The 27,078-nt window shown below is 41.7% G+C and overlaps 1 protein-coding gene across 1 annotated transcript; it reads right to left on the reverse strand.

Annotated features, from left to right (window-relative positions):
- Positions 1-15,486: 15,486 nt before the first annotated feature.
- Positions 15,487-23,209, reverse strand: MEOX1 (mesenchyme homeobox 1). Its single transcript, XM_053965406.1, has 3 exons — positions 22,759-23,209; positions 17,598-17,770; positions 15,487-16,782 (listed from the first exon to the last, which is right to left on the reverse strand). Exons 1-3 carry the CDS (start codon positions 23,207-23,209, stop codon positions 16,660-16,662), a joined length of 747 nt encoding a protein of 248 aa, XP_053821381.1. The 3' UTR covers positions 15,487-16,659.
- Positions 23,210-27,078: the final 3,869 nt, after the last annotated feature.

Here is a 27,078-nt window from a genome sequence, read left to right on the forward strand (position 1 = left end):
TATCAGAATAAAGAAGCCACCCAACCTTATATAACTCTTTTTAATTGTTTTCTTACATTATAGCATTTTGCTAAACTTATTCTGCCATAATTCACGTAATTTAATTTCTCAAAGTGCTAATAAAATAATTGCTTCCTTCCTGTAGACAGAGTGCCTGAAATGCCTTCTCTCATTCAGAACATTATAAAAAGTGGCTGTCATGAATGCTTAAAAGGACTGGTTTATTCACAAGATACAAAACTGTTCTCTCTGGAGTCTGTGTTGTGTCTCAGACAGCCACAAAGGTGCAAGGAACCTACCCAGGCACTTCCTTGCACACTGGGACTACCTGCACTGGAGAAAGTCACCTGGAGTTGAATATTTCAAATATGGCAAGTCTCATGAGTGAAGCTCTGTGGGTGGTGGAAATCTCCTGTCCTATTGCCCTTGTAGAACAGCTTGGAAATAAACCACAAAATTCAAATCACAACTAAATAACTCCATAGAATTTCACTTCCCTGCTCCATCATGAAACTCAGGAACAAAACCAAAAACTTACCCAGTCACAGAGAGCATCCCTGAGGGCAGGTGAGACCACGTGTGCAGCTCTCCAGTGTCTGGGGCTGACAGAGGCAGCAATCCTGCCTGCACCTGGGTCAGCTGGCAACTTCTGTGCCTCAGTTTCTCACCTGCAGAGGGGCAAGGTAGTTTGTAGACTTCATAGACACTGGGGACACACAATTAATTAGAGCCTGCAGAGTGCACCACAAAGGGAAAATATTGGGTTAAATTCTGTTGCAATGGAGGTTGTAGTCATTGCAATCACAGTAATTGCTTTCTAATTATGACAGTTTGGCACTTTCACTGCTCTAATGGCAGAAATCATAGCAATTTCTCCTTAAACTCTGTTACCCCTTAGAAAAAAGGCAGTGAAAGGTGCACAGGCCATCTGCAGAGTGTTTTGGATCAAGGAAAAGTCTGGAAGGCTGGAAGAAGATCACAGCTGGAGCAGCACGAAGAACACGATGCTGAGAAAACAGCTTGGAGCATAGAGTCAGCATTGCTCAGGAGCCAAGAGGGAGTTGTACCTGTTTGTGAGACATTTGAAGAAATGCCTGCCTTGAACACCAATTTGTGTTTCTAACAGACACAACCCACTAATCCTTCGTGAAGGAAAACACAGCAGTGTGAGGCATCCAAAGTAAGGAGTGTGAAGGGAAGACTCTTCAATGTTAGGTAATTTTTCACTTAAAAAAAAAAATCATTCTTTAAAACACTCTGCTCATTTTGATGCCTCAGGTTTGAGCTTTTCTATTTTTCAGGGTCTATGCTGCTTTAGTGGGGGGGTTTGAGCTTCATATTATGGGATGGTGAGTTCTGTTCACAGAGCAGGGAGACAAAACAATTCCTTCTCCAGCTGGGGACTAAGGACAAATGATCCAAAGCTCAGGCCCAGGAGCACAAACAGTGTGGGCTGGAGAGAGAAAAACAAGCAGGATGGGACTGCATGGGCTGGAGCTGGAATGGGACAATGAACTCCAATGTGCAAATGGAGCAGAGCTTATAAAAGTGAGAGACCCTGTGACGTGTGGGGCATTTTGTGACCATTTTAGTTCACCTGGGGTGCAGCCCTGGCTGGGCTCTGGTGCTGCCCAAGGTGGATCCCTTGAGGAGATCCTTTTAATAAATCCCTACTTTATTCTTTAGCTCCTGCAGTCTCTGTTCTAGGGCAGCCTTCTCAAGGCATCAGTTTTGCTTTGGAATTGATGATCTCTCATCTCCACCTGTCTGCATGGTGCTGGCTGGGATCTGCTGCTTCAGCTGGGGTTTTGGGTGACTACAGGGACAACCAGAGGCAAACCCAGAGAAATGAGAGGTGCCACCCACAGCAAATGGGGTTTTGTCAGGAACACTTCACCATGCAGCTTTCCTGGGGCACTGAAATGTAAAAAGCAACTGAGGTGGTAAGAGGGTAAGGAAGGTGCTGAGTAACTAGCAAGCAATCAAGGCAAGAGAGGGGAAATTCACTTGTAGAAGAGTCTCAAGCTGCACCAAGGGAAATTTAGGCTGGATATTAGGAAAAAGTTTTTCATGGAAAGAGTGATAAAGTACTGAAATGGCCTGCCTGGGGAGGTGGTGGAGCCACCATCCCTGGATGTGTTTAACTAAGCCTGGATGTGGCACTGAGTGCCAGGGTTGAGTTGAGGTGTTGGGGCTGGGTTGGACTCGATGATCTTGAAGGTCTCTTCCAACCCAGTGATTCTGGGAATTCTGTGAAGAGAGTGCAGAGCCAGGGTACCAAAGCAAGACCCACAGCTGTTAGCAGGTACTAGCAACTTGGGCCATTATGGTTGAAGTAACCACCAATAAAATCTAATCAATGAAATCCCTTTTAAGTTGGTTGGATCAGTGACCCAGAAAATAGCTCCCCTGCAGAAAAGGAAATGATAGTCTATAAAGTGAGAACTCAATGGGAAAAATCTATTAAAGTGAGCGAGCTATAAGGAGACCTTTGGTGTTAACTGAAACCTTTTGGAAAGAAGCCACAAAAAACTCTGAGCAGGCTTTTAACCCTTCAGCTGCCACCGTGCCACAAAGTGCTGAGGCTGGGCAGGGATGATGGGATGCTGGTACCAAAACTGCAGGAAAAACAAAAACCCTCCGACAACATATTTAGTGTTAGAGAATGAAGGCATTACTTTATTCTGGCCAGGATGTGCAACAGAAATAATTTCATCCACACATTGCCTTTGTTATAGTACATGGTATAATAGTGGCTTTTTGCAAATATTGAAATGGATTCTGTATGTGTGGTGTTAAAGTAAATTTGTTATATAGTTTTTATTTCTGTTGTTAACTGAAACTTAGAAATAGCTGATTTCAGTGTGCTTGTGTTAAAATGCCTGCTGGGATGGGATAACATCCAATGGACACAGGATGAGGACACCTGTACAGATCTGCCAGCCATCAGCACTCACTGTCTGAACAGAGTGTGCACCAAAGCTCAAAAACTGGAAGTGATGATAAAAAAGGACTAAAAGCACAACCCAGGAATGTGCCCGCTCTAAAAAGGTGAAACCGAGGAGGAGCCAGGCTAAACAATTCTTGCAATATGCAAACTAGTGTGGGGAAAAGTTTACTCTGCATAATGGTTTATTAATATGTAACAAGCTGATGCCATAGAAATGGGATGTAAAGGGTGTTTCCAAAATCGCAGGTGCCAAGATGCACCCAGCTGTAATCTTTGTTTTATTGTCTTTGTCTCCTATTGTCCTTTATTAAACTTCTAAAATTTTTACAGAAGAGTGAACCTTGTTTTTCACATGTGGTTGTGCAGAGAAAATCCTTCCATCACACAAGGTTTTCACCAGAGTTTTCTTGTACTTATACAGTCAAAACCAGGAAAACTCATTGGTTCGAGGCTCATTGGTGCCAAGTTCCACAGTTTGTAGTATTTGGTTTCCTATGGATGCCTTCACCTTCCATGTTATTTTGGTTCTCATTCTTAGTTCTCTTATTGATTTTGTCCCAGACCAGGTGTCTCTGACGATGCCAGGGCTGATGTTTGGAGTTGATGTTCATTAATGATCATTATCTTTTGTGTATCTTCTGTGCTGCTCCCAGTCTGCTGAGATGTGAAACTCATCACACTTTGAGTGATAAAAGTCCTTTGAAAAGAAACTTAAAATTTCTTTCCCCCGAGGAAAAGACAAACAAGACTGACTAAGGTTACCCCAAAAAGTTAAGTTTTGTATTATTTTCCAACACTGGGGCGGGGAAGATGTGGCAGCAGCACCGAGGCTGGTATTCAGCCCCAGCTGAGGAGCTCTCAGAGTGGATTCTGGAGTACCCAGCAATGCTGGGAATCCAGCTCCAGGAACAGGCTCACCCTGCAAGGCTTTGGGCTGAATTCTCCCCCTGCCAAGCAGTGGATTCACAGTGTGCCCAGAATTACCACTCAGCTTTTTGGTACCAAAGAAGGCATTTAAACCTCAGCTGGCAGGGCATCCTGAGCCTGGGACTGTGCAGAAGATGAATCTGGTGGACCCAGGAGTGCATTATCAAGGAAAGGGATTTCTGGCACCCAGAAAATTAAAAATATCACACCCAACTAAATTTGAGGGGGAAAAAAAAATTGTTTTTCATAGGATTCTTTTTTTGGTCCAAAAATCAGCTTTCTGTTGTCTACCTATAGAAAGTATTGATTGATTGCTAAGACTAGAAGACAAAAAACAGAATCTCTGCCTTGTTCCTTCTGACATGTCGATGCAATTTCTGAAATGTCTGAGAATCTAAATGGGGATCCAACAGTCCTGGGAATGTAATTCAATAACAACAAAACTGTCTTGAAAGAAGTTATTAACACAGACCTCTGAAAATCAGATAATTCAGAATATGCCATGCATTAAATTCCATATAAGATTAATTTGATTCAATTACTTTATTATTTTTTAAATGCTAGACCATCCTCATTCATTATCTAACAATGAAGAGAAATTCAGTGATGCAAAATAAGTCTAGTCTCTAGGAAAATTCGTTATCCAGAGCTAGGTCTTGATCAATCAATATAGACTTCATTCTTGCATATAAATCACAGTAAAGAAGCTAAGAATATCCATATAGAAGTATCAGTCAAATGTGTTTTCACATTTTCAGATTTAAAAGTATTGGAAGTAATACAGCAAATCTGTCCCCAGGGACACTTAGCCCTTTTTACTTTATCTTCACATGCTACCTCTGACTTTTTTATTCCATGTAAGTGGAAAAGGGATGGGGGGAGAAAGCTTGTATGCACTGAAGACTGTGTGAAAAACATGTGTAACCTCTGCTCTTTTTAAAAGTGGTGAGAAAAAGTCCATGGAATAAAAATTTGAGGAAACTTTTTCTAAAGAACCTGTCCTGGAACGTCACTGAGCTGCAGGACCTGAGCTATTTCTGCCTGCAGTGATCATTATAGTAAAATTCAGCTTTGGAAAGGCTGAAAAGAGGATCCTACTTTATCAGAATTTTACCTTCTTTTCTTTGAAAACTGTTTAGTGGTGGTGTTTGGCCAAGTAGGTTTTCCAGGGAGAACTTAGTGAGGGGAAGAAGGGAGGGATCCATGTGGAGCATTTGGACATTTTCTGAGTGAAGCCCCTGCTGGGGTGGGGCTCACGCTGCTTTGCCAGACAAACTGGCATGTGCCATACTGAAAACCTAAATATAGACAAATATAATATGTATTCTATATGAAATTAATTTTAAATTCACTATTTAAAAGCCACTTTAAGTCACATAAATATGCCTCAAACAATAGTCCACTCTTGGTTCTGAAGAAGTAAATTTTGTCCCATTTTTTTGACTCTGGATATATTTATGTGGGGCAAGTAAATATTGCTAAAAGACACTTGTCCTTTCACATTTGATGCCTTCCATGCCATGGTGCCAAGATGTGTGCCCTGCCTGGAGATGGGAAGGGGCAGCTCTGCTTGCTCTGGAGTGCAGGGGTGATGAGCAGCAGATGCAGAGGAATGGGCTCACCTCATCCCACCTGCTGCAGCTGCAGGCACTCCTGCACCTCTGCCTGCCCCCTTCCTTTCTTTTGTCTTCTCCTTCTGTGTAAAAACTCCTCAGCTCTGAACTCAACCGAAATTACTCTTTCTTAGTAGCCCTAAATAAAACAATGATCCAAATTTTTGAAATAAACCTTTATTTTTCCTTATAATAATTGTCAGCATTTTTATATTTATTATATTTATTATATTTCCTTATAATAATTGTCAGCAATTGTCAGTAAGAGTGTTTCAGGACTTGCTTACAAGAAAAAGGAAGACAAGCATGGATTTCCCAAACAATTCTGGCAATATTTTCAAGAACTTACCAATGACTTCAGTTTGTCAGAGTTTTTTAATGTAAACTCATGGTAGTGAATTGGCCCCAGATGCTTCTTAGGGATCTCTGCTGTCTGCTCATGTTATTGCAGCACTTTTCTCCTTTTCAGAGCACCTCCTTTCTGAAAGCTGCAGAGGTGGTGGAGCCCAGGGCCTGACACAGCCCAGGGCACAATGCCAGGAACTCCGCAGGGCCCTGGGCTGCCCTGAGCTTCCACTCCTCCCATCCTTTCCCTCCACCCTCCTCAATGTGTGTGTGTGGTAACAAATTGTCCCAGCCTGGATGCAGCACGGGCTGCACCCGTTCAGATGGTGCTGGGTCTGCTGGTAGGGATGCAAAGCAGCTGTTTGGACCATTACTCAGTCCTTTTTTGCATTGCCTCTAACATCTGTGGTCACCCCAGCTCATCTTTCCCTCCTTCCAGAGCAAGAACTTTGTGCTCTAGCAGTGAAGGAGTCTCTTGCAGCCAGCCCTGCGCACAGCAGAGCCTCACCAGCAAAGACAACCCCCCGTGGCTCCTCTTGTTTACTCCAGCAAAGAATGAAGTGATTAAAGAGGCAGAACAAACCTTTTCTCCCCAGGATACACCGGAGAGGCACAGCTGAATAAATACCCTGTGTTTTTGCAGTCTGCTTGCTGGGAGTTGAACTGCAGGTAGCAAAGAGCTCTGCCAAATGTAGAGATTGCCACACTCTGCACCCACTGCCAATCCCACAGATGGGCGAGGCAGGAAGATTTATAAGGGCAAAGGCACATTCCTGTGTGAAAACCACGCTCACTCTCCTGTGAAAATTTAAAAAGTTTAATAAAGGACAATAGGAGACAAAGACAATAAAACAAAGATTACAGCCGGGTGCATCTTGGCACCTAGCCAAGAGCACATCTGCAATTTTGGAAACACCCTTTACATCCCATTTCTATGGCATCAGCCTGTTACACATTCATAGACAATTATGCAGAGTAAACTTTTCCCCACACTAGTTTGCATATTGCAAGAATTGTTTAGCCTGGCTCCTCCTCGGTTTCACCTTTTTAGAGCGGGCACATTCCTGGGTTGTGCTTTTAGTCCTTTTTTATCATCACTTCCAGTTTTTGAGCTTTGGTGCACACTCTGTTCAGACAGTGAGTGCTGATGGCTGGCAGATCTGTACAGGTGTCCTCATCCTGTGTCCATTGGATGTTATCCCATCCCAGCAGGCATTTTAACACAAGCACACTGAAATCAGCTATTTCACTACTATGTTTAAGCTTCATTAACAACAAATAAAAACTATATCTCTATAACAAAGTGACTTGAACACCAGACATATAAAATCCATTTTACTATTTGTGAAAAGCCAATAGTACAATATGTATCTATACCACCTGGAGTTTGCTGTGCTGCACCTGGAGCTCTCTGGGCTTGCACTGAGTGCAGGGGATGTCTCAGCCTGATGCTCTCCTGCTCTTTCAGCTCGTGCCTGGGATGAAGGCTCTGGGATGTGGCAGAGGTGATTCCACTGACTGGTTTGTGCATTGTCAGCCAGCCCTGCCCTTACACAGCATTTTGCATCCTCCTGTGAAAAACAAGGTCTGCTTTCTTGTAAAAGTTTAAAAGTTTAATAAAGGACAATAGGAGATAAAGACAAGAAAGCAAAGATTTATGGCTGGTGCCTTTTGTGTTCAGCCAGGAGCACACTTGTTATTTTGGAAACACCCTTTTTATCCCATTTCTATTGTATCAACCTGTTACATATTCATAAATAATTCTGCATATTAAAACTTTTCTCCAAACTATTTTACATGTTCTAAGAATTGTTTAGCATGTCTCTTCCTTGGGTCTGCTTTTTTAGAGCACGTGTATTTCTTGGCTGTGGTTTCAGTCTATTCTTATCATCACTTTTAGTTTTGGGCTTTGGTCTGGACTTTTTACTGATGGCAAATGTTGATAGTTGGCATAGCAGGGGTCTTCATCATATGTTCATTGAATGTTAACTAAGTAGGTATTTTAACACAAGCATACTTATATTAGCTATTTTATTATGGTTAAGTTTAGTTAACAACAGAAATAAAAATGACATCTTTATAGTAAAGTTACTTTAACGTTATACATATAGTACTCATTTTAATATTTGCAAAAACCAATATTATAATATATATCTATGACACTTCTGTAATGGCCACTCTTTTTTCCTAAGAAGCTTTACATGTTTTGAGCTCATATCTCTGTGGAATGCAAAGACACTCTCAGGGAACAGGAGGGTAAAGGGTTGATGCACTTTCACTGAGCTGGCAGGTTAAGGTGTGTGTGAGCAAAACTGTGTTCACTAAGAAGCACAGAAACCCATGGAGAGGGTTTTTATAACCTCCACTCCTGGCATTGCAGCAATTTTTCTGTCTCACCTTCACTTTCTCTGCCTATTTTGATAGACAGTAGCAGAATAGAGATGATTTTTCTCCTTTAAAAAAAACAAAAAAATACCCAAACAAAAAAACTCCAAAAAACAAAACAAAACAAAACAACTCCACCCCAAAAATAAAAAGAAAAACAAATGCCAAACAAACATAAAATAACCCAACCCCACAAACAAACAAACAAAAAAAAATTCAAAACAAGAAAAACCCCCTAGTCAGTCACTGGTTTCAGCAGGAACAAGAATGGCTGCATCTTGTGTAATCAAAAACAGTACACAAAGTTAGGAAAAATGAAGAAGTAGAGTTTTAATTAGGGAAGAAAAAGAAACTGTGATTTTTTTTCCAAAGAAAAACATTGAACAGTTCTATTTTCCTGTTTAACTTAACTGCTGAAGTGTGCTAAAATGCTTTGAACTTGAAAACAGAGTAACTCTTCTCTAATCCTTTGCTAAAGTGCACAAAGAAAAGGAAGATATTTGTTTTAGATATCCTGCAAAAGGCGTGGGGGAGCTGCTGAAGGCTCCTGCTGTGTGGGGTCATGGGCTGCACTGCACAGCCACTGCCTTGGGACCAGCCTCGGGGTTCTTGATTGATGGAAAAGCCTTTGCCACTGTTTTTCAGCGAGCCCAACTTGCTAACGTGAGCTGGCTGAGTGAGCACAGAGACCCCGTAACTGGGACAAATCCCAGCTTCCTCTGAAAGTTTCAAACGTTTTTTTTTTTCCTTCCTGTCAGATTCCAGACAGATGAAATTTCCTTGGCATAGACCTATTCCATCTCTCCTCTGAATCACAATAAATCACGACTTGGAGGGTAACTGATCAAGAGTGTGGGAAGAGAACGTGGCTTTGTTCAGATACAAACTCATCTGCCCACCAGCTTGCCTCCTCCCATGGGTCCTGCCTCTGCTACTTCTCATTTTCTGGAAAATCCCAATTTCAATTTGATTCCAAAGCTTGCTGAGTCCAATTGATACTGTTGTTTGTATGATAGTGTAAAGAGTGAGTACATTCCTCAGGTCATAAATCATCTCCACCTGACCCCAATTAACTACAGCCCCTGGATTTAATTTCTCTCAGTTCTCAGCAGCCATAACAAATGAGGTCATTGTGTGTCAGTGAGACACTGGGGCAGACACCACTGGGAACACCACAGGGGATTCTGGCCCACTTGTGCTGCAGGGAGAGTGAAGGAGACAGAAGGGATCATATCTTCCTGTTGCTTTCCAGATAGCAGTCATGGCATTCCTGGCAGCATAGGTAAAGCATTTCCATGAGGATACAGGAAAACCACGGATCTGGAAGTTTTATTGAAACTTTGCTCCCATAAGAGAGTGAGGTGATCTCTGACACCTGTGGTTGCCTGCCTTGCACAGAACGATTCAGCTGTACCTTGTGCAAAAATCTAGTACCCAGTCCAGCACATCATGAGCTCAGATGTGCATTACAGGCACCTGAACTGCCCTTCCCTCTTGAAGGCTCTTTCATTTTCAGGTGACACAAGGCAAAGACTGCATGGCACCTGTAAAAGAGACTGTGCCTCTGGCTGTTTTTGGAAAATGCACTGCTGTAGAGCTGAGGGTCAACAGGTTCCTCAGGTTTGAGGATTCTTCTGAAATGGTACAGCACCACTAAGAAGGATTCAATGTTCTTTGGAATAAGACCTTTTTGAGCTCAGTGTGATGCTAGAAATCAAAAATTTGTGGAAAGAGTGCTGAACCTGTTGTTCCTGAGGCTGAGATTTATGCCTTGGATTTGAGCAGCAAAATCCAAATGACTCTTTACATAACTCACTGCTTTCACTATGTTGTTTTACCAATAATGTTTATCTTGTTCTTTAATGTTATCATAAAAGGGCAGTAACAATACAATAATCTAAAATTCCATCCCTAAGGAAAACTAATCAGATCCGTTCATTAATGACAACCAGCATGAGAAATTAATGAACTCTTTTTGTTTCCAATTAAAACTGCCTGTCTTTAACCCTGTTTTATACCACTGACTACTTCTCCATTGAGTAATGTAGTTTTTATTTGTGAAACCTCATACTATTAAATGCAATGAGCTCATCCTTTTTCTTGGCGTCATCTCATCTTGATTCTGGCAGAAACACAAAGAAATTACAGCAGAGAGAAGACTGTAAAAAAAGAGAGATCATTTTTCTCTTAAAAATAGTCAAGTTGGCCCTGGTAACTCTGAAGGAAAGTTAAAATTCAAGCCCAGTTTTATATTTGAAGTTATACACAGATTACAAATCCAACACTGTCACCCTTGCATTGTTTTCCATATGGTGAGTTATATTTTTCCTACATATTCATATGCGTAAAAGATGTCAAAGGAACTGCAACTGGAAGAGATTTTTTTCATTTGGAAGTCACCTGGAACAATCACTGAGTCCGAACACCTGACTTCAGGGCTGACCAAAAGTTAGAGCCTATTACTGAGAATATTATCAAGTGCACAGAAAGCTCTAGAAAGTTTCAGGCACATCTTCCTCTCCAGCTATTCTCTCTTCTTGTTACTGCCTGAGAAATTCTCACAGTGCACAAAGAAAAGGAACTGTGATGTGTTAATTGATGAGATAATGTGAGCCATATTTCATCTCCTGAAGATCAATCCTGAGCCAGACAAGGACTCCAGATGCCTCAGTTCCCTCACCAGTGCTCTTCCAGCACTGGGCAGCTCCCCACTTTTCAGTTTGGGAAGGAGGGTAAATACACATTGACCATTTTGGTTTTCTTCTTGATACTTGCCTATTTTAAATGACAAAATGTCTCTGGGACAAGGCCTGCTCTGAGCCAAGCACGGTGAAACTCTGGTCTTAACCAATGTCTCATGGTGCTACAAATGCAAGGGGTAAATGAAGGGTTTCCACTGAGTGTGTTTCCCTTATGGATTTCTTGCACTTTTTAAACAGCTCTGCCAGGACTGGGAGGCTTGGTTTTTTTCAGAAATCTTGTAAAGACACAGGAAGAATTTAATTATTGCAGTAGAATGACTTTTTTCCATGCTTATTTATTTAATGTTCGAATAGTTGAAAATATCTTCTCAGTGTGTGCATTGAAGACTTCCTGCCTGGGCTGTGTGAAGGACCCTGAGCAAGCAGAGGACATAAACCAGATTCATCCTGGAAGGCAGCAGTGTAAACACGTCTTCAGTGCAGACAAGAACCCTTAAGTCTTGTCATGTGAAACATACTCCAGTTGTGTCTGTGTTTTCTCCTGCAAATAAACCAGTGAGAGATGTGCCTAAAAACGTTTTCCTGACACAGACAATTTCTCACCTCATTATTTTATCCTCTTTTTAATAGATTTGTTTTTTATTGGGATACTCTAAAGAAGTTTATAACTCAATCCAGCTAAATACAGGTGACTTGAAGACAGCAAGTAGCCTGCCACAAGTCCCTGCTGCCAGGACTTTGGAGTAAGAGGCCTCATTTTACACTTTGTGCCATTTCTAGAAATAATCAGAGAATAGAGTATTGGATGTTTGTATATTTGAATGAAGATTGGCTTCTTGAGCTACACTTTTCCCTAGAATGTCCTTTTCAATTAATTTCAGGCAGAAACTGTGGATAATTACTATGGAGAGTTATACTTATATTCACTGGAAAATAACTTCCAGTCCAGATTTGTAAGATACCTTGACACTGGGACCAGGGGTCTGTCGTCCTTGGCTAAGAAAAGGGGATGGAGCAATTAAATTAAATCTGATAGATTATTTTTTTTCCTGAATTGGAAACTGCATAGATTCTCAACAGGTATATTACTTTTCTTGATCATCTCTTATGAAAGAAATAGAGAATGGAAATGTTGAAGTGTAGGTATACAGATAAGCATCAAAATATAGAAATATAGAATATAAAATATATATTATATTTATATGATATAAAATATTACGTATTATAATATATGTTATATATAATTATTCTAGATTATATTTCTATATAACATATAGAAATATAGAATATAAAAGTAGATTGAAGTATAAAACTTAGGATGTTTGTGGTGAGTATTGGAAGGGAGAAAGAATCCTTTTTTTTGGGTGTCTTTACAATCATCAACTTAACTGTAGCATTGCTGGGCTAACACTCACCTGGTGATAAATTCCTGGGTGTAGGAAATACTTCCCACGTGGCATTCTGGGTGACAAATTAACCTCAGGTGTGAGTGTGGGCCATAATAAACTTTCACTGAACTAAAAATGAAAGGCTGTAAGAAAGCATGTCAATTCATGGGTTTGCTTCCTGCTCCAAAGCAGCAGGACTGAGGGAGGCTTGGAAAAATGTTTTCTTCTTTAATAAGGAAAGAGAAACACAACTCAAAGCTCCGTGGTATGAAGTCACCATGCTCTCTGTTACTCACTCCCATTATCTCTTCTGCAATCTCCTCCCAGAGGAGCTCCCTGGAAGCTTAGCCCTGTCTAAGAGTTATTTAAAAGAATAAAATAACAATTATGGTGTAGAGGAAGGGAACAGTGGTGTAAGAGTCTGGTGCTGTATGAAAATCCTTCCTGCATGCAGGAACTAGAACAATGTGGCATTGTGTGTGGGGAGGGTGGGGATGGGGAGCCAACACCTGGACCCAGAGCTGAGGGGAACTGCCCCATCATAACTCACAAATACAGCCTGAAAGGCAAGACCCTGAGCCTGAGGTTATTTTACAGCCACAGCAGGCAAGTTCCAGGCAGACAAAGCCCTTCTGCTGTAAACACTGAAAGAAAGTGGATTTCCTGTCCATCTGCCTGGAGGAGCTGTGTGGATCCAGTAGGCTGAGCCCAGTAACTAATGCAGGCTTACTTCTTGGAGAGGCTCTGCACTCTCCTCAAGGGAAAGGAATTATCCAAAATATGAGATAGTGGCTGATGAAACTTAATATGAGCGCTGCTAGAGGTAGGGGAAGAAAATGGGGTAATTGAAAAATTGTGTGTTCTGTAAAATGCCCTGATTTGTTGTGTGATTTGTGCTTGTTTCCATGCATAGGAAATCCTACAGGATGTAGGATTTGCAAGCTTTGCTCATGTAGAATATGTCCCAGTCAAAATCTCTGGCTGTGAAATGTTTGCTAAAAGGCTCTCTTGTTTCCCAGACTGTGTGAACTCGAGGGTTTGGTTCCTTATTCACAGCAGGTCTAGGACATTTTTTTGCTGTGAGGGTGGTGAGGCCCTGGCACAGGTTGCCCAGAGAAGTTGTGGAGACATTCAAGGCAACATTGGACTGGCCTTGGGTTATCTTTGGAGTTTAAGTAGCTCCACTGACTGGAAAAATCCCTGGCTTAAAGCTGTGGAATGGCCTGGAGGAGCTGAGGACTAACAACAGAGGAGTCATGGGATACAGAACCTGTAAAACAAATCAGGGCCTCTGCTCCACTGGCATCTGGCTAGATAGATAAAGAGTCCATAAAGTCTCTGACTCTAAGGAAAGCACTTCTTTTGCTCTATTTGGAAGAGGCAGCACAGATATAAAGGGCTCCAGCACATATTTTTGTGTTTATACAGATATCCCCATTCCCTGTGGGCTGTTTGCACTGGCAGAAAGTCTCACTGCTCTGCTTGCCTGTGCTTCCTGGGGAATTCCTGCCAGACTCCTCTGATGCCATGGGGTGACTGTGTGCTCAGATTATTTATTGAGAATAAAACATGGAAAACATTGCCAAACATCCCCCAGGTAGCTTCCCTCTCTTCTGTAAGGAGAATACAGCCTGATGTGAATTTCTGAGAAAAATAACTGCAGGTCAAAGACTGCTCCCAGACAACAGGCCTTCCCTGGAAGATTCTTGGCACCAGAGGTTCAGAGGTCAAATGCTTTGATGTCAGGAGTGAAATGTTCCTTCTCAAAACACTAAAATCTTAAAGTGAGCAGATGGTTAAATGAAGAAACTGCCTAAGCACAAGAAGATCTCACAGGTGACTCATAGCTTATTTCTCAAAATTTAGTGCAAGAGCTGCTTAGGAGCTGTAATTATGGGTACAGGCCGAGATCCCAGTGATTAGTGTTTTAGTCAATTAGGATTCATTATGCTACCATTGACAGCTTCCTTGAAAGGGAAGATTTATTAGCCTCTCATCTGGGTGAGGAGCTGCTTTTGGTTTATGTTAGTAGCCAAGAGCCCAAAAGTTTTCATCTCAAAAGAAGCTGCTCCTGCAGGTTGCAAACTTTCTGACCACAGTGGGGAGGAGGTGATGTACAGTTTTAAATGGCTTAAGAGGTTACAAGGGTAGAAGTAAAGAACTGCTCCATGGTGATTTATGTCCCAGGAGAAGGTGGTAGGAGATCTGAGCACCAGAGCTCTTCACAAAGTACAGCTTTCTTTAGTCTTGGCCAAGAGTTTAGTCAGAAGTCTAATGAGAAGGCACCAAGGTTCAAGAAGTAAAGCCAAAGATATTTTCTGTTCTTAGAGGTACAGTAAACTGTAGCTTCTTCTCATCTGTGCATGGACAATTTTTTTAGCCAATTAGTTTTATGTCAGCTGAATAGTGAGATCATGAACCTGTTTCTAACATGAGGGTTGTTAACCAAAAGAATGGTGTTCTGTCATTGTCCCCCCTTCTCAGTGCTGATGTAACTGGGATCTGACCATAACTCCCTGTCTGTACCAACTTCCATTTAAATATCTACCACAAAGTAGATATTTGAGGGTAATTTTCCTTATCATTAAGATCTGAAGAGACAGGGAAAGGACTAGCTCAGAGAGAGAACATGCATACCCCTAAATGTTATAACTGATTATTTAGTAGTTATTATATTCACAGAATTTGCATGGGTTTACATCCGTGCTGTGACTTCAAGTTTGTGGAGAGGCCCTGTGTGAGACATCCCTGATGCTGTTTTCTTTTTTTTTTTTTTTTTTTTTTTTTTTTCCAGGGGTAGAGGAGTGTTGGCATTTTGTTTTGTGTAACTGTTGTTTTTGGATAAGGTGGATAAGAGCAAGTAGTGCAGTATGGGAAATCAGACAATAACATAATTCACTTCCTCAGTGCTGCTCAAACTGCTCAAGTTTCTTTACTTTTAAATATTTTATTTTAAAAAATAATTATTCTTTTAAATTGGTTTTGCATAAATATTTACTTTAAACTGTTGATTTTTTCCATCCATCAATCAGAGTTTGGAAATGTTGAAAAGGAATGTAATGTATGTTTTTTTTTCTTAGTAGATACAGTAAGCAGCTCTTTGAAAAGAATACAGCATCCCTGTTTTTTTTGGTTTTTTTTTTTTGTTTTTAATTGATATTTATCGATTTTGAGGTCTTTTACAAGTGGAATTACCACTAACAGCTTTATAAACATATAATCCAGATATACAAATTTGTACTCAGCATATCTACAGTTCACATGCAACCACAACAGCAATGCATCAGAGTAAGGTGAAAGGCTATAGCTGCAAATAATGATTACCTTTGAAATATTGAACCAAAGTTTCAGTATTCTCAATGGTCATAATGTGGCACATTAGTGTAAAATTCTGCTTAAAATATGGCATTAGTAGATGAAACAAAAAGATATAAGAAATGGGAGCAGGCCATTTGACACACTACAAGTTTCAGTTGAAAGTGGGGATAATTTAAAAGTGGGAATGTTCCTAAATGTTCTTAAGACTTCTGGTGGTGCTGTGGCAGTTTATTGGAAAACTTGAAACCAAAATAGTGATATTTTAGCTGTTGTGTTGAGAGTTCAATCTCTGCTGTGCCTGCTGGGACATTTGGTAATGACTGCTTTGAAAAAATATTTGAAACTGAGATCTAGCAATTTAGTTTCAGGATTTACAGTAAGCTTGGAAAAAATCTCCCTCTGCAAATTGCTGCCATCAACAAGGCAATGACCTTCTTGGACTGTCAGTGTGAAAGCCATCTCTTCTGAAACTGGTGAGCAGACTTCTGTGTATATATACTTTTAGTCTCACATTTTATTTTGTAATCTTATTGTGTATTCATACAGGTGTCCAACTCATTTTGCAAGAAAAATCATTGACTGTCAAAGTATTTATTTCCCTCCAAGTAGGGCACAGGGATAATATGCATTGTCAAGTCCAAATGCAGACTGAGTAGGTGTGACCAGGGGAAGCCTGGATGAGAACAGAGCTGCATATGCTGACTAACAATCTGGATTTTCTGGATGTTTCAGAGTCTCGACAACATTACTCCTGGTTTACATTCAGCATTTGTTGTTGTTTTTTTTCTGTAGACACATCTGTGGTAGTAAGACAGTTTGAGAGACAAAAATCAAAACCATGCTCTCCTTTGGCTTTCCCCCCCCTGTGCTCTTTAATTGCCTCTGTAACCTCAAGCATCATGCACCTTTTAAAGACTATGGGCTACAGGATTGCCAGGCAGGGTGATCTCATTCTGTAGCTGATTCTAAACAGTTGCACCCACATTCCAATCAATGACTTTCTCCAAACTCCTCTCCCATTGCTGCAGGGACTACTCAGAGCTGGGGGAGGCAGCAGAGTCCACATCCTCTGTGTCATGTTCGTGTAGGGGCACTGCTTGCCCACCTTTAACACGTTTCCACTTCATTCTTCTGTTTTGAAACCATACTTTGACCTGGGTGACAAAGAGAAAATAATTACTTGTTGCCTCAACCTGAGCTGTATAAGCAGAGCTTTGCATATGTGTGTAGGCAGATGATTTGTGGAATTCTAGAAGAAAAGGTGAACAGAGTTTGTCTAATCCATCTCTCTAACACAGAGTGGAACAATTCTTTCTAAAATGTTCCACACAGATGTTCCTCTGAAACCCTCAAAGGCAGTACAAGTGCTTTGCCTAGAATATGTCTTCATGTCAAATAAGGCACAATGACTCTCATGTATTTTTAACATCTAGGCCATCCAATCTAATGCTTCAGGAATTTTAATTTGCCTCACATAATTATACAATTCTTCTGCTGTCCACGTAGCCTTGATAAGGAAACCTGGACTGAGATGACAACGAGAGAACAGAAATACCTCTCTCCACAAAACTCTATATAATTGTCTTTCCTTATCACCTCAAAATACCACCTGACCCAGGAAGAATGCATGTATCAAATATTCATTTGAATAATTTCCTGTTAGTCAAAGTCTAAGGTGATCTCCATATTGCATATATAAACCTTGAAATGTCAATATGGACCAATGGATGGTGGTAAACAAGAACTCAGTAGAGACCAGCTATTACCAGGTCTATCTTTAGTTGAGAGAAACATAACGAAATTATTAACTACTTACAGAAATGTGTAATGAAGGTGTTTGAGAGAATGTAGAGGCTTTGTTTTAAAATACCTCTGCAAAAGCAGACCCTTGAGTAACAAATCTGGTTTTTAGCATTAGGGAGAAGTTGTGGGGGAGGAAGAAGGAGCTGGGGGGGGGGTTGGGAAGTACTTGTCTTTCAGTGAGGTCCAGGTTCACAGCTATCTCGTATCTCCTGAGCCTCGTCAAGTAGTTGTGGTGGGCAAATTCAGCTTCCAGCTCCCGCAGCTGCTCCTTGGTGAAAGCTGTCCTTTCCTTCCGTGATTTGCTGCTGGTTTCTGCCTTATTGCTTGAGTTCTGGTTCTCTAAGAGGCAAGCACACTGGTGTGATTTGTGGTTATGCTGATGTGTGTGAACATGTGCAGTTGCAGAGATCTAAACGACTCCTTGAAGTGCTCAGTGGAAGCTTTAAGATGTTTCTTTCTGCCCCCTCGAGCTCAGCATGACTGAGTGGTGCTGCCAGCCTTGGTTTTGGGAGCACAGAGGTGGGACAGCTCAGTCAGGATGGGGAGTGGTGTCAGAACTGGGTCTGCACAGTCACAGAATAGGAGCTGTGGGAAAGAAGCTCTCATTCCTTGCTGCCATTGTATCAAAAGTTTCCTTCCCCACATTTTTACTTTTATTCTTTACACAAATATTTTCACCCTGCCCTGATCTACCATGCAGCAGGCAGCCAAGTGCATGCAGCATGCAGGATGTTAGGAGTGCAGGGTGAGAAGAAATCACTCAGTGAGCACCCTCAGCTGTGGAGCACGACCTGGAAATATCAGGGATGGGGAGCAATAAAACAAGCAAAAGCAGAGAAACAGTGGTTTATGCCCAGATCCACCTTGAACACCCTGGTTTTTAACTCTTTCTAATCCTTGCTGAATGAAGTCTATAAGCAGATCTGGTGTCTGTGTACATGACAGAATCATCTTTGTCATTGTGCTGTCCTGAAAAACCTGTTTGCTATTCCTGTACATTTCTGCAATGTAGTCAAGAGCTGTATTTCAAAGCCAAATTTCAAGCCATAGCCAAAGTGATGCTGTATCAATTATGATAATAAGCAAACACAAACTGACTTCGCCTGAGACTGTGGCAACCTTTTTTTTCATTTTTAAAAATAGTTTTCTTTTTCTTTTCTTTTTTTTTTTAATTTTTATTTTTTATTTTTCCTTTTTCTTTTTATTCTTTTAATTTTGTTTTCTTTTTTTCTGTGTTTTTAAAATTGGTGCTCAAAGAATATCCAAGCAATGCAAGGAAAAATGCATTTCTTTTAGTGAGCAAAGTCCAAACTGCCAGTGTTTCAGGGAGTCAGTTTTGTGAGTTCCTTGACTTTTTCTCCCCTCTTGCTCCTCCTGCTAGATTCCCTGAACTAAACATGATAGTAGCATTCTTCTATGCTGAGAATTACTTAATTTTTGTGTGTAACCAGTACACAATGCAGCTCTGTGTGTCCTAGAATAATATTTCTACAAGAAATGATAAGCAAAATGGTAACAACATGAGCACAATGTGCAGCTTCATCTTCTAGGTGTCATTTTGGTGGCCAAAGTAGTAAAACTGGAGAAATCTGTGAGGTGTGACTGTGGCCTTTGTGAGTGATCTGAGCTTATCAGAAAAGGAGAAATCAGACACAGGTCTGGTAATGCACAAGGGACCAGTGTGCCACACGCTGCAGCTGGACTGCTTTCCACTCCCAGGGATTTAGTCTGGTTTGTTCCATGCTGCTTTTGCTACTTCAGAAATCCACAAATAAAGGTGGGGAATGTACAGGAACAAAAGTTTCTGCCCACGTTTTTGCCCTCAGTTTAACAATCCCCTTTGTTACTGCACAGACACGCTATCACATTTCACAAGTGTGACTTGTGAGGGAGCAGTGGAGAAGCAGGATTTGAAGTGTGGATCTCTTGCTGGGAACTTTGCCACCAGCTCCTGGGAGCCTTGAACCCAAGGGCTTCCCCTGGGGTGTCTGCTGCCCTCAGAGACACGTGGAGCGTGCAGCAGCTCCCCAAAGCCTTCAGCACATGGCAGAAACTAGAAACAAATAGCAAGGCAAAGTACATGGGAGCTCAGCACAGCCCTGGGGAAGGACTCCCTTTCCAAGGGGCAGTTTCACCAGTCTGCATCCCCAAAGGCAGTGGGAATAATTGAAAATGGATATTTGGATGTTTCTGGGAGCAGAGTAGGGTGTGTAGCATGGAATCTCTCATCCACACTGTGTGCTACAGGGTGGTGTCAAGAGACATAATCTGTATCCACAGCTTGAGGTTCTGTGAGATTCCAGAGGTGGAAATGTGGCCCAGCTGCTTCAGTTTTGACAACAGAATGTGAGAAATTACAAACATGTGAAAGGACAAATCATCTTGGGCAGGTTTTTTCTACTGTACAGCCAGTTTAAAAAGAAGAAAGGAGAGCAAGAGAAGTTCAGGGAAGGGAATTTCAGGGAAGGGAAGGGAATTTCAGGGAAGGGAATTTCAGGGAAGGGAATTTCAGGGAAGGGAAGGGAATTTCAGGGAAGGGAAGGGAATATCAGGGAAGGGAATTTCAGGGAAGGGAAGGGAATTTCAGGGAAGGGAATTTCAGGGAAGGGAAGGGAATTTCAGGGAAGGGAATTTCAGGGAAGGGAAGGGAATTTCAGGGAATTTCAGGGAAGGGAAGGGAATTTCAGGGAAGGGAATTTCAGGGAAGGGAATTTCAGGGAAGGGAAGGGAATTTCAGGGAAGGGAATTTCAGGGAAGGGAATTTCAGGGAAGGGAAGGGAAGGGAAGGGAATTTCAGGGAAGGGAATTTCAGGGAAGGGAAGGGAAGGGAAGGGAAGGAAAGGGAAGGGAAGGAAAGGGAAGGGAAGGGAAGGGAAGGGAAGGGAAGGGAAGGGAAGGGAAGGGAAGGGAAGGGAAGGGAAGGGAAGGGAAGGGAAGGAAAGGAAAGGAAAGGAAAGGAAAGGAAAGGAAAGGAAAGGAAAGGAAAGGAAAGGAAAGGAAAGGAAAGGAAAGGAAAGGAAAGGAAAGGAAAGGAAAGGAAAGGAAAGGAAAGGAAAGGAAAGGAAAGGAAAGGAAAGGAAAGGAAAGGAAAGGAAAGGAAAGGAAAGGAAAGGAAAGGAAAGGAAAGGAAAGGAAAGGAAAGGAAAGGAAAGGAAAGGAAAGGAAAGGAAAGGAAAGGAAAGGAAAGGAAAGGAAAGGAAAGGAAAGGAAAGGAAAGGAAAGGAAAGGAAAGGAAAGGAAAGGAAAGGAAAGGAAAGGAAAGGAAAGGAAAGGAAAGGAAAGGAAAGGAAAGGAAAGGAAAGGAAAGGAAAGGAAAGGAAAGGAAAGGAAAGGAAAGGAAAGGAAAGGAAAGGAAAGGAAAGGAAAGGAAAGGAAAGGAAAGGAAAGGAAAGGAAAGGAAAGGAAAGGAAAGGAAAGGAAAGGAAAGGAAAGGAAAGGAAAGGAAAGGAAAGGAAAGGAAAGGAAAGGAAAGGAAAGGAAAGGAAAGGAAAGGAAAGGAAAGGAAAGGAAAGGAAAGGAAAGGAAAGGAAAGGAAAGGAAAGGAAAGGAAAGGAAAGGAAAGGAAAGGAAAGGAAAGGAAAGGAAAGGAAAGGAAAGGAAAGGAAAGGAAAGGAAAGGAAAGGAAAGGAAAGGAAAGGAAAGGAAAGGAAAGGAAAGGAAAGGAAAGGAAAGGAAAGGAAAGGAAAGGAAAGGAAAGGAAAGGAAAGGAAAGGAAAGGAAAGGAAAGGAAAGGAAAGGAAAGGAAAGGAAAGGAAAGGAAAGGAAAGGAAAGGAAAGGAAAGGAAAGGAAAGGAAAGGAAAGGAAAGGAAAGGAAAGGAAAGGAAAGGAAAGGAAAGGAAAGGAAAGGAAAGGAAAGGAAAGGAAAGGAAAGGAAAGGAAAGGAAAGGAAAGGAAAGGAAAGGAAAGGAAAGGAAAGGAAAGGAAAGGAAAGGAAAGGAAAGGAAAGGAAAGGAAAGGAAAGGAAAGGCAGATGTGTGCCTCTCCCAAGGAGTGTGTCTCCTTCCAGGATCCCAACCAGCTTCAATGCTGGGTTGAATTTAACAGCTGCCTCTCCCCAGGGTTGCAGTGGCCTCTAGAAGGTGGAAGCCCAGACCTCTCAGGGATGTCATTGCTTAGAGCTCGCTGAGAGGAAGAGAGTAGGGGACAGCAGCAAGTATGAAAAGGAAGTGTGAAGAGTGCTAGTAAGAGAAAATAAAGGAACTTTTTTTCTTCCACTTAAAACAGGGAGATGTGCTTTGGAACCAGTCTCTTTAAGGATAAAGATATCCCTCTAATGTGAGTAAGCTGAAATCTGCTGTTTACCTATGACTAGCTGATGTTTTAATGAAAGTGTTGTTCACCTTTTAAATTACTATTTTATTTAAACTTCTTTGTATTTGGGAAAATTTTGCCTAAAGATGCTTTTTTAGTATAAATGAACTTAAATTCTACAAATGTCTGCAAAACCTAGAAACCAATCAATTAATATTTTTATCCCTGCATTCTCTGCCTGTGAAATGAGGCTACTGGAAAATATTCTGCACTTGGTAGCAGGGCTGTGGGAAAAAGCACACTATAGCTTGTAAGAGAATACTATGGCATTTGAATGTATATAAGCATCTTAAATTATAGCCACTTCCTAAGAAAAAACAATTTTATGCATATTTCACTGATTTGGATCTGAGATCAGCAACTTAGAGTTTGTATAATTATGAAATTATTGATTTTTACACTGTAGAAAGAATTTTTTTGCTAGCTAGGATGACACAATGAAAACCATGTACATTTTCTGCATTGCTGGACATTGTACTGAAGGGCAAACTTTTAGAACCTCCTGTTGTGAGGTTAAAATATTTAACATTTAGTGAGACCGAATAGAATTTATATTTCAAGAAAGACTTTGCCTCTTGTACTTCTTACCATAAACTGAGATGTCAAATTCCTAGTATGACATTCCCTACCACCACAGGCAGCTCAGGGTGAGGGATCTTTGCTCTCTGCCATTCTCTTTTGCTCAGACAAATGGCAGGTGTGAATGTATAACTCCACATCCTAGGACTTGCAGTTCTGTGTGTACATGCCATGTGACTCCTGCTCAGTCACAGCAAATGTGCATTGTGCTGCTGAGTGAAATGCCTAATTCAGCACCCAAGATCTGCAGGAGTGAAATACAAAGACCAGAAAAAGAATAAGACAGTTAGTTACAGTTAGTTACTGTCTAAAGATTCCCCTGTCAAGTATTATGAAATGTTTTGCTCAGCAGCTTTCTTTCTTAAGTCCCAGTCTCACCAGGTGTTCTCATTCCATCTCCTGCACTCTACCACAACCCTGATTTCATATCACCTACCTGAGCTTTCCTTTTTCCTTCTGGATGGCTTTTTCTCAGAGTCACTTGTAGGATTTGCTGCTGCCTCATCATCTTCATCTGCACCCACAGCCCCACTCACTAGGCTGGGGCTGCTGCCCTCTGAGTGGCCAGAAGCCAAGGCCAGTCCTGGATTTCCTCCTCTTGTGGCCTCAGGTGCTGCCAGGTGCCACTCAGGGTGCTGGAAGGAGGGGTGCTGCTCCACAAGTGCCCGCTGCTCCTGCGGGAAGCTGTGGGGAGCTGTCACCAGGCAGGAGGCTGAGAAATCAGAGTAAGCAGCAAAATCTGGTTTTTGCTGGAAGGAGAATGGTGCTGCTGGATAGTGGCTGAGCCCTGGAGCTGTGGTCAGGTCGGCGTGGGAGCTCCTCACACACCCCCAGAGCAGGGTGGGAGGCTGTGGGCTGCGCATGCAGCTGCTGCTGCTGGGATCCATCTGCTTCCAGTCCTGTCCACACCTCAGGGCTCCTGCCTGCTGACAGCTCAGCCTCCAAAAGCAGAAGAGAAGCAGAGGGAAACTCTTCCAAATTTTACAGAACAGATCACCTCCCTAAACAACAGTTTGCTTGTGGGTTTGATGCTCCTGCAGGTTTACTGCTTTAGGAACTCTGGTTCTAAAGGTCTTCATTGCCCTGACTGGGGCAACCAGATTTATGCAGGGATTGCCATGAGCTGCTTCCTTGTGAAGTGCTGGGCATGAGTGAAACACTTTTTAAATACTGTGCTGGGGAGACAGCGACAAGTTTGTGAAGTGAAATGTGAGCGAGGGGAGGGAGGGGTTAACACACATACCCTCAGCCCCTCCAACCAAAGCAAAGCAGGCAGCTATTAATCATCTGAAACCTTATATGCACATCTAATGGGATTTGCAGATGGAGCCTTTTAAAGAAACAATGTCTGTATTTTTTTTTAAGGGAAAGAGCAGCACACAAAAAAAGTCTTTAATGTTTCCTTGTAACACTATGAAGTTATTTTTATTGCACTGTTAACAAAATTCTCCGTCTTGGGTTTAGAAAAAGCCCTAAAACAGGATTCAATAGGCACCAAATTTCAAGAACTAAAGTGGGAAATAGAAGTAAGAAAGGACTTCACTAATTATATATAATTTAAGGCCTGATCTTAAGGTTAAAAAAAAATTATTAAACCTGTCTTGTACACAGATGCAAGGCTTTGAGTGATGTTTGTTTGTTTTGTTAGATTTGTAACACATGTATTTGCTGAGGGTTGGAGTCTGCTGCCAGTGGTAGTTATTCTTTCTGTATTCTACTTTCTAGGGAATTTTCAATTCACCCTCCTGCAAGGAAATGTCCTGATTTTATGCCAATGAAGGACATGTTTTTCATCTTTCGTTGAACATTTTATAGTTTTTCCTAACAGGAAGTAGATTTTTTTAGACCCTAGAGCCATCCCAGCTGAAAAGACATTAATAGGGAATCTGTTCTCAATCCCTTTTTCCCAGAAGTGTGGCAGCTGAGAACGCCCCAAACGCTGCTATGCCAGGGTTATTCTCCATATTTTTAATGACAATTAAGGTATGCATGTGTTCCATGTTTCCATGCTTGCAACCATTTCAAATACTCCCCCAGGCCTTATTCCATGTTGTGTGTGCCTCTTTCCCTTCTCCCACCACTGCTGCTGGGTTTTGTGCTGTCTCAGGAGCACAGAGATTTAACAGACACGAGGTCTTCATTTCTTACAAGAGTTCACAAGTGATACTGAAGATATTTTGGTTTTTGTATCATTCAGAATTGTAAAATTTAATGGAATCTGGGTGAGGTGGGGAATGTGTTTATGCTGTTATATCTGTTGGGTTTTAGAACTTGGCCTTTTTCCAGGAAATCAAATTATTTTCGTTTAGATCCTCCTGAACAGGAACATCAAATTCCTTTCTCTCACAAGAATCTAAATTTTCATGCAAAATACTCAATGTCTGATAGCTAATTCATTCTCTAGGAAGAGCTCACCTAAATCCTTAAAGCTGCATTAAATAGTAAACATTTAAAAGCATTTCATACTCACAGGCAGGAGAGAGACCCCAGACTCTTTTTTTGAAAGGTTATGATGAATTTGTGAATGCTGCAAATGTTTCAGGCACTGGCAGAATCTAAGTCAGAGTCCAGAAAGTTTTGCCAATGCGGAATATTTAATTTATATTCTGTGTGTGTGTGTGTGTGTTGTAATATGTATAACACTTCACTTACATGGGTCACTCGGTGTTTGCGTGAATTCAGACTGTTTTTCAGTCCTGCCTTCAGTCTACAAAAAGCTCTCTCTAATTAGCAATCATTTGTCCTTGCAGGGATGGAAGAATTGTCCCTTAGTGCCAAACCCACTTGGGTCAGGATCAGCTGTAGGCCTCCAGGCAGGAATGCCCAGCAGGGCCTGACTGGATCCCCACCCATCATCTCCTGGCAGGTTAAAGCGCTCGGGCCCGGATCTGCGGGAGCTCTCGCTGTTGTTCCTCCGGCCGCAGATGTGGGAACAGGAGAAGTCGTGGCCTTGCCCGGCCTGGGAACCCTCGGGCCCCGCGGCGCTCCCGCGGCCCCGCAGCTGCCGCTGTCACTCGGCGCCTCAGCGGGGGCCGGGGCCGCTGCATCTCCCTGACACCTCGCTCCTGAAACAACAGCAGCCAGCCCCGCCTGCCCAACCCCGTTTGTTGCCTGAGGCAGACACCTTTAACCTTCGGAGAGTCAACATCTCTGCGGTCAAGCACTGAGAAATGGATGGGGAGAGTGGCATGCACGGAGGTGGGCCCTTGTGAGGAGCGCTCCCGTAGGAAGGCAGAGATTTATCCTTGAGCTTTTCCTCTGTCCATTTATCCTTGAGATTTTCCTCTGTCCATATATCCTTGAGATTTTCCTCTGTCCATTTATCCTTGACCTTTTTCTCTGTCCATTTATCCTTGAGATTTTCCTTTGTCCATTTATCCTTGACCTTTTTCTCTGTCCATTTATCCTTGAGATTTTCCTCTGTCCATTTATCCTGGAGCTTTTCCTCTGTGGGATTTCCCCAGGTAAGGAGCAGCCCCAGAAGCAGACCTTTCTTCTGCCCTCTGCAGAGCCAGCAGAGAAAGGGTGACAAGGACAGCCACAGCAGCGCCTGTGAGGGAGATATGAAAAACATGTTCACTTTCTTATCTCCTTATCTCCTATAAAATTTAAAAATATTATAGGAGATAAGTGATTTATTAAAGAAATATGGATATTGATCTAGCACCGATATCCAACTGTGACGGACAGAAACTCTCTAACAGTTTAAAGTTAGAAAGTGTATGTTTATTGTGATGCTGGGCAGCGTGTGGGATAGCTCTCAAATACAAATGATTACAGAGTCCTTTTATCCACACAAGAATTGAATACCCAAAATACAAATACATATTCATCATTCCTCTCCGTATGCTAATAATTTCAAAAGCTATTAAGCATGTGTAGTTTGTTCCTTGAAATGGGTCGGTGGTCCCTTTCATGGGGAGGGGTCCCAAAATGAGGAAGTAAATGAAGTCTTCCTCATTCTGATCTTTCTACCTTCAATGCAAATATGACAAGTGAACCTTGGTAGAACTCCCATTCCCTCTCTTCAATTGGTTTCAGAACAGAGGAGGCCCACAATTGTCTTATGTTCCTAAAAGCTGTTTGTCAGTTTCTATATTCTCCATTATAAACCCAGCTAACTAAATATTGTGTTGGCAAGCAGTCAATTATTAGTTAACTACTAGCTCTTAACTTCATCAGAGCCTACTTACAGAGTCCTTTAATTTTAATTAACTCCAGTAAGGCTTATCTCTAACTAAAATCTTAGCTCCTCTAAAATCTCTAAATCTCTTAAAGTTTATGTTTCATAAGGACTGCAGATTAAAGGTTATTACAGCCGGGTGCATCTTTGCACTCAGCCACTGTTATCTTTGGGGACACCCCTTAAATACCTTTCCTATTACATCAGCCTATTGCATATTTATAAACACTTATGTATAGTAAACTTCTTCTTTCAGCTAGTTTCTATATTCCAAGAACTGTTTAGCATGGCTCTTCTTTGGATGTGCCTTTTCAGAGCATGCAGATTCTTTGGTTGTGGTTTTAGTTTATTCTTATTTCCTCCAGATTTTGGGCTTTGGTCCACACTGCCTTTAGACGGTGAGTGCTGATAGTTGGCAGATCTGCAGCAGGTGTCTTTTTCATAAATTCATTGGATGTTATCCCATCCAAGCAGGCATTTTAACACAAGCTTACTTATATCAGCTATTTCACTCAGTTTAATTAACAACAGAAATAAAACTGATATTTTTATAACAAAGTTACTTTAACACTA

The sequence above is a fragment of the Vidua chalybeata genome, chromosome 26 (assembly GCF_026979565.1).
Source record: "Vidua chalybeata isolate OUT-0048 chromosome 26, bVidCha1 merged haplotype, whole genome shotgun sequence".
Classification (NCBI taxonomy): Eukaryota; Metazoa; Chordata; class Aves; order Passeriformes; family Viduidae; genus Vidua; species Vidua chalybeata.